We start from the raw sequence: 12,721 nt of genomic DNA, 5'->3' as shown, positions 1-12,721 counted from the left end.
TTCTCTAACTTGAGGCGACAGTTGATGGAGGAAATGCGGGACAAGTGTCACAAGATGGGATGGTAACTGAATCCGAATGAGAGTTTCGTGTCTCTCAGTATTTATATGCACCTAGCAAGCAATATATGTGTCAAGGATACGTGGTTACCATCTGCTGCTAAGAATATCCTCCAGTGCGGAGCTGGTCACTAATGTAGTGTTCCCAACACTCTCAGATCATGTAGGACCTGGTGTATTGCCTCTGCAGACATTCTTTGTGCGAGGAGAGAATGATATGCTCAGCTGTAGTATCTCTTTGTTTCGGATGCTGATGTCGTAATCCTCGACACCTACGGTCTAGATGGTCTCAACACACATATAGTCAGAAGCTCATGTCGCAGTATTTTTGAATCAACCACTAGAGGCTCCTTCCGAACTACAAGCAACTCCTACTTGATCCTTACGGCTCTCTTGCATTAGCACACCCCGTGCAGGCCTACGACGATCTTGAAAGAAGAGTATCTTATCAGCCCTCAAGCAGCATTGTCAACACCCAGATATCGTAGAGCTACTGACAGCGGAATCAGGAGAATTTGATGATGAGCTGGTGCAGAGCCCTTCTGAGCATTAATTTCGTGACGGTCGCCCAACATTTTAGATTTTCAGTTGACACCCAGTATATTTGCCGTAAGACGTAGTTAATGTCCAAAACAAATAAATTTATTGCTTTCCAAAGCATTCCTGTTCCATGACTCAATGATTTCCATGAGTCGGATGGTCTTCATCACAACTGTGATTTTGGAAGATGACAATAAAAAAATTTAATTATGTAGTTTTATTAAAGTTCACTGCAACAGCAGAATATTCGAAATTTCGGTGAGATTCTACTTCTTAAGGGAGCAGGATCCGTCATTGATTTCAAAAATTTTCAAAAGCAGTTTTTTCGTTAAAATTAAGAAAAATATTCAGGAACATGTGTTCACTGTATTCTATTCTCCAACCGAAACCCAGTGAACACATTCTATCGAAAAAGTTTTTGTTTTGAACAGAAAAACTGCTCTTAGAGAGTTCTTTGATGACGATGATTGCGATGAACGTTAATTCACAGAATCTCCTGAAACTTTTGAAATTCTTAACAGGAGAAACGCTACACAGTATAATAAGGATCAGCTTTATTTTATTAGAACATTACAACAGATTACGGTTACGTACTCAATAGATGTCGTTTTCGTTTTTGGGAACTGCGCTGGTGATCAACATATAAACAAACCAAAGTCAACGCGAATTGTAGTTCAGTCGGAGCCTGAATCTTGTTGGGGTTGAAACTGTGATTCAAAACGGGATTCGCCTGTTCCAACCTAGGTTCAAAAACGTATTGACAGGAATATGGTAGGCACGAATGACCTTCGGGTTAAAGTCCCTCTCAAACAACAACAACGAGTATGGTCAGAGCATAAATTTGGGGCAATTTTTGCGGTCATGAGCATCATGCGCTTTGAAAGATAATACCGTAATTTCGGGTGAAATTGATCATTTTTCACGGTTCTCTCAATCATTCCACGATTAAGAAAACGAAAGACATCTGGACTACGGCGGCCAGGATTCGAATCCATGGATTTCAGTAAGACCAATCGGGAAATAGGCAGATCTCCGTTCGCGTATCGAAGTCCTTCGACGGAACTTGGATTGCTTACACCGACTCCGAAATCGGTAGGTGGGATACATTTTCAATCGTGTTAGGCTAAGTTGTACTCATAGGTATTTTATTCAGTTATGGGGAAATGTGTTATATCAAACAGACATATCAATGATATGAACTACATGGGCGCCTCTATGAGTTGATATGAGAGTTTTCCTCGGTTTTTCACCGTAATATTTTTTTTTTTTCTATCTTTATTAACGAGATTTTTAGCCCTGGGCTAGTTCATCTCGGGACCAACGGCTTTACTTCCCTTCCGAAGGAAGACGTCACTGAAATTTTTAGTGACTATCTCGGGGATGGGATTCGATCCCAGGTCCTCGGCTTCACCGTAATATACCATTTATACAAATCGCCAAAGATGGTCCTGAACATCCAGCGTTAGGAACCAAGAGTTTACAGGTCCTTTTTGAGCATAGCATAGTTAGCAAAGATTCAAGGTAGACTCAGCCACCACCACCACGAATCTTGCTCCGTTTATTTCTTTATGTGTGAGGAGTATGGATGCTGGAACTCAAGTTGAGGTTGTTTATACAGATCTTAAGGCGGCGTTTGACCGCGTTGATCATGTGATACTGCTGGCAAAGTTAGAAAAACTAGGCGTGTCCTCACAGTTGGTTCGATGGTTCAAATCATACCTAACTGATCGTGTTCTTTGTGTGAAACTTGGTTCTGCTCAGTCTGACACATTTACTAATCAGTCAGGGGTGCCTCAGGGCAGTAACCTAGGGCCATTGCTGTTTAGCATATTTATTAACGAAGTCGGAATTATTCTTCCACGAGGGTGTTGCTCTTTCTATGCTGACGATGTCAAATTATATTTAGTAGTTCGATGTGCTGAAGACTGCCTTCGGTTGCAAAATATGATAAACTGCTTTGAGCAATGGTGCTCTTCTAACTTCGTTACATTGAGTACATCAAAATGCAATGTTATCACCTTTCATCGCAAGCTGAAGCCGATTCTACATGAATACAGGATTGGCAGTCAACTATTACAACGAGTTGATAACGTTCGTGATTTAGGACTCCATCTCGACACAGCTTTGACTTTCAACATTCACTACTCGGACATCATCGCTAAAGCAAATAGGCAGCTGGGATTCATTTTCAAAATTGCTAGCGAATTTCGTGATCCATTGTGTTTGAAAGCTCTATATTGCTCCCTCGTCCGGTCGATATTAGAATTTAGTGATGTAGTTTGGTGTCCATATCAAACCTGGATTACTCGAATTGAGGCTATCCAGAGAAGATTCATTCGCTATGCTCTACGCTCGCTACCCTGGGACGATCCTGTTAATTTGCCACCTTATGAAGACCGATGTCAGCTTTTGGGCCTTGAAACTCTACAGAAGAGAAGAGCTATCAACCAAGCAGTGTTTGCAGCTAAATCCTTGTTAGGAGAATTAGATGCTCCCGCATTATTGGACGAATTCGAGATATACGCTCCAACCAGGAATCTCCGTTCCAGAGCTTTTCTTAACCTTGGCCACCGATCCGCCAACTATAGCTTGCACGATCCAATACGGTTTATGTCAGCCAAATTCAACGAGTACTACGAGCATTTTGACTTCAACCGATCAGCTCTCGCCTTTCGACATAGCTTACAACGTAATACGGTACCGTAGGGCATTAGACTGGCCCACTTTAGTATGGGAGAAAAATAAAGTTGTATAATTCCACGGGGCACCCACCAGGATTATTCTTTAGGGTTAGAGGAAGACTTCCTGAAAGTTTCAGCTTATTTGGTCGTTCCATGAGCTGGCGCAATTGAATTGTAGTTAATATGGGATTTTCAGCTCCAACATATAGGAAACAGCACATCATCTCCTGTTTGAGTCAGGAAAATTGTTGATCGCGTTCAATTGAACCCAGAATGTCAAAAACACTACTTGATACTATAGCAAACAATATTGTAGAAGGTTGTATGATGATTAAAATTGATAAAGTTGGTGTTTTAACTATCTGAAGTAGATTTTCAATATTGCATAGTATTCCTTCCAGGGTTGGGAAAAAAATCTGAAACTCACTCTACAGTAGCCAAACAAAGCCAATCACAGTCAGCGAAGCCAGTGAAACTCACGCCCATTGCTGCTGTAGGCAAATGCCTTGAAAATTGCAAAACACCCGTTGCTAAGGGCAACCCGAAATTACTGTAGAAAAATGTTCTATTTCCCGCTGCATTTCCCGCATTTAGAGCCTTCAATGACACTCATGATTTAGAAAATTCGTGCACCCAACAGAGGCTACTTGATGAGATTCACGTTTTTGAACTACTGTACTGGGAGAGCCACGTGATTTTCGCGAAAAGTCAAGCCTACTACTATTACCATTCCCAGCACTGATTCCTTCAACTTAGCTGGGTGGTAGCCACCTGAGACGAGACTCGCGAAGACGGTCTTCTTTTTCTGTGATTGCTGAGTTTTTTTTTCTTATTCCACTTTGTGTTTATACTAATTATGCGCATGCTGTTCAAAACCTCACATGAACCTCTCAGCAAAAAAAGATTGAGTTTGCATCACATCGAATCATAAATAGCCGTTTGAGAGAAATTTCGCGCCAGCAAACGTAGCAGACATTAGAAATAATTAATCTTCTGCTTAGATTTATCTGCATCTTTGGAAAAAACTGCTCCGCCGACTGAGGTTTTTAATAACAGTTTACTTTGAACACAATACTTTTCACTTTTTCAGCCCTAAAAACGGTGGGCTGCATTTGACGTTTCGTGAGAGGGGAATCTGGGCTGCATATGACGTTGATATTTTTCCTCTTCGCGAGTCTCTCTCAGGTAGCCACCAAGCGCATCATAGCCACCTATGACGCTGGGCGAGCTGCGGCACAAGGTGCATGTACATGTGTGATTGTACGGGAGTGTTGATCTAAGCCTAACTTTCAACAACTGAAAGCTTAATGAAAATGAGCTTAAATCCAGATACAACCTTCGGCAACAATGTTCATTAGCGTATCAACTAGTGAATTTGTCATTCTGGGCTCAATTCAACGCGATTAACTAGTGTACGAGACGAAATAGTGACATAGGGTCAACTTCCAATATATTTGAGACGAATATTCCATACAAACTTTGAATTGAATGCGCCAGCTGGGGGAGCAACCAACTGAGTTGAAATTTTGAGAGAGCTTTTTTCTTACCCTAAGGCACATATCTAGGGGGTGCCCCGTTGAATTTTACAACTTTTTTGTTTAAGGGCCAGTCTAGTAGGGCATGATCTCTTGATACAGTTGTTTAACGATTGGTATTATGTTTAATTGATTTTAATGTGTTTTTTTTTGTCTGCTTAATTGTTATTGTTAGATATAAGTTGTAAGAATGCTTGTGTAATGTTTTGTGAAGAAAAGATATGAGGTTTTTATGCTTTTTTGAGTAAGGTTTATATGTTAACCAACTCAAGGGGGCTTTTCCTCATCATCAGACTGAGAGTCAGATGAAATTAAATAAATAAATAAACCTCCACGTACATGTATGCCACCTTTTCAAATGTTCAGCCAACAATGCCCATATAATAGGCGAAACAAAAAAATGACTGGATCTGTTGAAAATCATTTCTCGGTTTATAAGCCCGGCTCTGTGTATAACATCTTATGGCAGAATATTGAACAATAGGCGCAAAAGTCCATCATCTTGTTTTATTCTCCAACGAGACTCTAACAAACTGTAGTGCTCACCTGAAATTTGAAATCTCCGCTCGTTTCAATCTTGTGAGTTTACAGTTTAAGCTCTTCTCTATGATTTTCCATTTTCTATACGAGCAATACTACCGTATGCCACTAAGGAGACGAAAGATGATATGGGATGGGTATGAGAATGCGTAAGGAATAGAACGATTTAGAGTGTCCATCCAGACAAAAAAAATCGGGATTTCCCGTTTCCCAGGATAAAAATCCTAACGCCCCGGGAATCCCAGGATTCTAGAAATTATCGTAAAATTTGATGAAAAAACAAACACTTAATTTTAATACAAAATGATGACGTTTTTTTAGAACACAGACTCTATTTAAATTTGCTAAAATTGAAGTGTTATCAACGAGAGAGAATAAATAGATATTTCATTCATTTATTTAGTTAACATCTAAACGGATAACACTGAATCAATAATTTTACTCCACAATACTTGGTTCGTAGCCGCATCTCTCCATCTTTATGAGTTCAGCTCCGATACCATCCTACGTGTTTCTTGAGACCAGCACAGCTGTTCCATGCTCTCGTACTCCGTCTCCTCCAGGCGGCGTCTTTATACCGAAAGAGGCGGGTCTGCTGTTGCCGTTTCCGCCCGCGCAGCATTCTTCTCCTTCAGAATCTGCCTACATTCCTCGTCGAACCAATCGTTCCGTCGATTCCGTCCCACGTACCCGACTTTGCTCTCAGCTGCATTGTTAATAGCTGCTTCCACTGCACACTGGTCCAGGAAGCTAATTTAGGCGGACATGAGGTTTTCGTCAAGATTTATTGATTTTAGAGCCATAGTTTATTCTGAGAATATGTTCAGAATTTTCAGTACTACAAAATGTACGGAACAAAATTTTTTTTACGGTGATCGCAAGAGTGACGCACACGCCAACTTATTTATTTTAACGAATCGTAAGTTGGTATGTTCAGCAAAGTTGTAGCAAATGATCATAGAAACAACTTTGCCGAACAAACTTTTTCTCGGTTTTGCTTCAGAGCCGAGATAATTAAGTATTTTTAATAAAAAAACGTTTTTTGCTCTTAAGTGTTTTATTTTTTAGTTTTATTGGCCTACTATGTTCTACAAAGTTTTTATACTTATCATTTGCTACAACTTTGCTGAACATACCAAAGTTGTATTTCTTATGGTTTTCATGTTATTTGAGTTTTTCATCTTAAAATTAGCTATTTTGTATGCCTTGTATCTCAACTATGAGCACCTCAAAAAAATATATCTCTCCACCAAATGATTTTGCAGTCTTTCAAGTACCTGTGAGCAAAATTTGGAGAAGATGATATTTTTCTATCTCGTTTAAAATCGATTTTACTAATAGACGATATGAGATAAATCCATATTTATTGAATATTCATACATGTTCTACTCACAAAAGTCATGGCTAACTAAGCATATCAAACCAAAAGTAACACGTGTATTTATATAGGAATATAAAGCACATCGTTTTTCAGTTGTTTTCGATTAACTTGGAAGCTTCTGCAAGAAATTCATCGTATTTTTCTCTACCTGTATTTAATCAATTCCTAAGCAAGATCACCGGGTTGGAAGTCAACATAAGCGGTATAAAATACTTATACAAAATTTACAGTCCGATTGAATTCTGTGGCATGATTTTCCCAGAATCTTCTGATGGATTTAATCCGCATTTTTTATGTTTCTTCGGCGACATGGCGGTCAACATCTCTCCATGCGAAAGTAGTTTTTGCACCGTTGAAGAGAGTACATACCAATCGTAGAACTGGCGATACTAACAGTACGTTTCTGACAAAAACTGTTCAAATGCCTCCTCGTTAATCTTCCGATTAAAGTTGACCACTTTTAAAATGATTGAGATCCGTGAAAAGAAGTTATTACAAGTGCGGAAACGCTAACAAAAGTGCGCAATTGAATCAAATCGGGTAGGTGTCTTCGGGGGACTTATTCTTCGTAAATCGAAGAATAAGTTTTCTGAAGACACCAACAGGATTCAATGCAATCCCTCACTTTTATTCACAATCTCGGACTTATGACGTCGCACTTCGCAGTTCAGTAGTGAAAGAAATACACAATATCTACTTCCCGTAAAAAGCGGCATGCCGTGTTACGACCATTTGAGTTCCTACCAGCTGGAAGAGGTTCGTACAGTCTCAGCCCTAACCTTCCTTCGAGGGCTTTTCGTGGCGATCCTTTAGAATGCTGTTACACTTACTGATACGTCTACAACTATTGCACGGAAGTGGTGTTGTCCGGCATGCCGCATTACCAAAGAAAAACATGAAACGTGGAATCCATCAGAAGATTCTGGGAAAATCATGCCACAGAATTCAATCGGACTGTAAATTTTGTATAAGTATTTTATACCGCTTATGTTGACTTCCAACCCGGTGATCTTGCTTAGGAATTGATTAAATACAGGTAGAGAAAAATACGATGAATTTCTTGCAGAAGCTTCCAAGTTAATCGAAAACAACTGAAAAACGATGTGCTTTATATTCCTATATAAATACACGTGTCACTTTTGGTTTGATATGCTTAGTTAGCCATGACTTTTGTGAGTTGAACATGTATGAATATTCAATAAATATGGATTTATCTCATATCGTCTATTAGTAAAATCGATTTTAAACGAGATAGAAAAATATCATCTTCTCCAAATTTTGCTCACAGGTACTTGAAAGACTGCAAAATCATTTGGTGGAAAGATATATTTTTTTGAGGTGCTCATAGTTGAGATACAAGGCATACAAAATAGCTAATTTTAAGATGAAAAACTCAAATAACATGAAAACCATAAGAAATACAACTTTGGTATGTTCAGCAAATTTGTAGCAAATGATAAGCATAAAAACTTTGTAGAACATAGTAGGCCAATAAAACTAAAAAATAAAACACTTAAGAGCAAAAAACGATTTTTTATTAAAAATACTTAATTATCTCGGCTCTGAAGCAAAACCGAGAAAAAGTTTGTTCGGCAAAGTTGTTTCTATGATCATTTGCTACAACTTTGCTGAACATACCAACTTACGATTCGTTAAAATAAAAAAAGTTGGCGTATGCGTCACTCTTGCGATCACCGTAAAAAAATTTTTGTTCCGTACATTTTGTAGTACTGAAAATTCTGAACATATTCTCAGAATAAACTATGGCTCTAAAATCAATAAATCTTGACGAAAACCTCATGTCCGCCTAAATTAGCTCCCTGGACCAATGTGCACTGTTCTCGAGCAGTCTCCAGAGAGGGTTCAACCAGCTCCCCCTCTTCCGGAAATGCAGCCTCGAGGGTTGCGCGTATGCAGTTGCGACATCCGGTTGCTTAAGCCGCTCTAGATCATACCAGGGTGGCCGTCGGTACCGTACGTTGTTAACGACGGAGAGTTTTTGGGCGCAGTTTAACCATCACCAGATAATGGTCAGAGTCGCACGATAGCTCCTGACGTCGATAATGTCGGAGAAGTGCCGTTAATCAGAACGTGGTCAATTTGTTATTTTGTCTGCTGTGGTGATCTCCAGGTATATCGGTATGGAAGGCTGTGCTGGAAGTAAGTGCTACTAATGGCCTTATTCTTGAAGGCGGCGAAATCAACTAGTCGTAAGCCGTTTTCGTTCGTCAGTCGGTGGGCGCTGTACTTCCAATAGTAGGTCTGAATTCCTCCTCCTAGCGAACCTGAGCGTTTAGATCTTCTATGATGATCTAAACTCGCGTTCGAGCTGCACGAAAAAAGCGTCTTTATCATCATCATTTTTCTAGGTATCTCATGTAGTTTCTCTCGAAAAAATCACAAAGTTTTTCAAACGGAAAAGTGGAGTTCGTTTAGTAATTTAATCGAAATTTCTCCAAAGAATCCTCTAGAAACGTGTTAATAAACTTAAAAAAAATTTCAAGAATTTTTTCGTATATACCTCCGGGATTTCATATACAAATTTATCCACAGATCTGTACCTTTCAGGAGTTCCTTCAGAATTCCGTTTAATAAAATCTTCAAGAGATATAGCTTAAATTTAAAAGAAAGATTCCTTTAAATCTCTTTCGGTGCAAATGAGTAAATCCGGGAGGAATCATATACCTCACCTCACAGAATCCAAAAAAATTATGAGAAAATTTCTATGAATAGTCTCAGGAAACATTACCAAGACCTCTACCAACACAATACCATAATAAAGTGTTTATAAGAATTTCTGAAGTATGGTATTTAATCTCTAAATAAATTTCAAAGATAGACAAATAAATTTTAACAAAAATTATTTCGAAAATTTATTATCATCTTAGAAGAAATTTTTTGGAGGGATTTATACCAGAAGTTGTAAAGGAATTCTGGTAATATCTTTACTTCTCTATTCTACCCTCTTGACGGGACGCCATTCAAATCCTTGTGGAATTCTTGTAGACGTCCTAAGAGTAACTACTCTGTGAATTCCTTAGAAAATTTTTGGAGACGATCGTTAAGGTAGTTGTGGTGACAACTCCAATTTTCAAAAACTAAAGAATATTTGCAAGAAACCTTGAAAAACTCCTGGAGAAAACCTTAGAGAAATTCATAAAATATTTATATCCTTACTCCAGCTTATTGATTATGTTTTGACAAATACGCGTATTTCGACTACCACTTGCAGTCGTCTTCAGTGGCAGTTGCTCGCATCCACTGGAGAAGAATAGAAGTAGTAGTCGGAATACGCGTATCTGTCTAAAGGTAAGCAATTAGGGCGGAATGAAAATGTACTATACTCAAACCTACTTGTTTGATTGAGATTCTGATTTGATTATGAAATTGGGATTCTGATCAGAGGGTTCGAAAACGTAAAATAGTTAAAACTATTGCTTAAATCACTTGGAATGTTTGAAGGAATCCTGCTAAAATCCTTCCAAGAATTCCAGAATAAATTTATATTGGGATATCTAGTAGTCTTTCAAGATATCTATATAAATAAAAATGGAATGGTGTTTGTATGTCACGAAATAGCAGAAGAACGGGCAAAACAATTTAGGTGATTCATTCGTGGTTGGGTCCTCAAGGGTTAAGACGTGTTTGTATAGAATAATATTTGCGAAAAACTCACCGAGCAAGCTGAAAAACGGGAACACAAATTTGACATTTTGTGTAGGGATTTTCAATGGCCTACTCCAAAGCCTACTGGGCAGTACGAAGTATGCCGGGTCAACTAGTACCTATATAATTATCGGAGTTTCGTTATGTATGGAGTGGGCAGTACACTCGCTTCTAACCTCACATGAACCAAAATGTTCTAGATCCTTATACTAAAGAAGTTTTACTTTACAGCACCATCAAGACGAGAACAACAACCGAGGAAACCACAGAGCAAAATCGCTGCACTCACCGCAGCCTTTGGTGGTGCATCATATGGACGAAATGGCCCACAGCAGTGACCTGATCGGAGTTCAAGCACAACCTGGCAGCAGTTCTGGGGTCGTAGCACCATTTGCCAGCCATGTTTCTCTCAACAAAATGATACTATCTCAGCAGCAGAAGCTTATTGATATGAATAGCCTCAAAAGTTGTCGTATAGATCCGGTTACCATCAAGCAAGAGTCGGGCCTTCTTGCCAGCGGATACACCACCTCACCCGCTATCTCTTCTCCAACGCCATCTAACGGAAACTTGGAGTCTGATAAGGATATCTCAAATGTAATTTGCAAACCATTCCAAATCAAACACCTACTAATCAATATATTATTTTTGCAGCATTCCGAGCATGTCGCACCCCCTGTGTACCCACCTCAGGTTCGAATCAACGACGGTCAAATGGCCCTTCTTTTACCTGATCACTACATCCAGCTGGCAACAGCTCTAGGTCTAAATACTCAACCTATCGTAGAACATACCCCTGCACCTCCTGCCACCGACTTCGAGTCACTGATCGAACAAAACCGTCGCCACGCGGCCATGCACGAAAAAATGACCGCAGACATTCTAGCCAACCTTCACTCACTTCCCGAAAACGTAGACGAAAACTACTGGGAATTGTACAAGAAATCTCTGGGAATTCCGGACTCAATAAGTAAAATGACACTAGAGGACGTGCGCACTTTGATGGCGAAGTCAGCTCCTAAGCCTCCCACACCACCACCGGTTACCAAGATGGAAGTAGACGATCCCGTTGACGAAAAACCTTTCTCCGTCACCGATGTGGGAGATGGCGAGAACGACTGCTCTAATCACAGCATCAAAAAGGAAACTGACCCAGTTAGCCCGCAAGCATCCATATCACACGAGGCAACAGAGGATAAGCAGCGAGATGATTCTGATAATCCGGCAGGACCCAGCAGCTCGTATGAAAACATTTCTTCAAATGAAGGTCCTTCGCATGATCAGCACAATGACGGTTCAAGCGATGACAGTATGTGGCGACCCTGGTAGAAAGGCAATAGATAATTCTGTACATATGCCATAACTCGTGCAATATTTTAACGGCATATTAAGATAATGTGGTATTGTCCTAATGTCGTCCCTATAGATCTCTAGATCAATCAGTAGACTTGGAGTGTAATTTTTAGATTACCCATATGGATAACAGAAGCTTTATAACCTCTTCGCCAGTTTCAAGCACCTGCTGAGAAGACTACACTACAAGAATACATACTACCTTAAAACTTCTGCATAAAAATGAGTGCCAACTCGTAGCTCTTTGGCATCCCATATTTAGAGAACAGTGTATTCCCAACACTATAAACTTGATCTCAATTGTAAATATGAATAAAACTTGCTATTGCTTGTGCTACACAAATGAAACAAAACTTAACGGGTGCAATGTCTACACAAAACGTAAAACAGAAATCCACTAGAACTTCCTAGAAGCAACCCCAAAACATTCAAGCAACGCTCGTAGTGAAAATAAAAACTATTTGGATTATCACTTAAAACGTACACATTCGGTCATCAATTCGAAATTGACGCAAGCAAAATTTGATATTAATGTTCAATGTTTCAGGAGAATAGTCACTAGGAGCGAAACCCCCGTCAGAAACATACAAGCCGTTCTCTGCTGAAATACTGTGTATGGTAGAGTGTAGAAATAAACATTATCCCAAAATGATAACCATATTGTTTTTGTTGTAAGGATTGAGATGCAATATTATAGTTCTGAGAGAGAGACTGGCCACAGGACAGTGTCCAACTATTCTACTTTTAAGTCGACATACTCACCAAAATCTACTGTGGGATAAAGATTTTCACTTTCAAAGAAAGGGATCCATTCCCAAGGTATTCCATGAGCATCAGCATAAGCATTGATGACCGTACAATTCGTAGTTGCTACTCCGTGATTGACCAGAATAATCGAAATTGCACAAGGAACCAACAGACGGAGCTTGGGAGTAGCTAACCATCTTCAGTGTATAATTTCGAGAATT

General features: G+C 39.4%; 1 protein-coding gene across 1 annotated transcript; it reads left to right on the top strand.

Annotated features, from left to right (window-relative positions):
• The first annotated feature begins 1,597 nt into the window (after positions 1-1,597).
• Positions 1,598-11,876, top strand: LOC110681472. Its single transcript, XM_021857238.1, has 3 exons — positions 1,598-1,689; positions 10,632-10,997; positions 11,055-11,876. The coding sequence occupies exons 2-3, from the start codon at positions 10,713-10,715 to the stop codon at positions 11,727-11,729; spliced, it is 960 nt and encodes a 319-aa protein (XP_021712930.1). The 5' UTR covers positions 1,598-1,689; positions 10,632-10,712; the 3' UTR covers positions 11,730-11,876.
• The last annotated feature ends 845 nt before the right edge of the window (positions 11,877-12,721 follow it).

Source organism: Aedes aegypti, unplaced genomic scaffold, assembly GCF_002204515.2.
Source record: "Aedes aegypti strain LVP_AGWG unplaced genomic scaffold, AaegL5.0 Primary Assembly AGWG_AaegL5_hic_scaff_97_PBJ_arrow, whole genome shotgun sequence".
Taxonomy (NCBI): Eukaryota; Metazoa; Arthropoda; class Insecta; order Diptera; family Culicidae; genus Aedes; species Aedes aegypti.
This window is presented reverse-complemented; position numbering and strand designations above follow the sequence as displayed.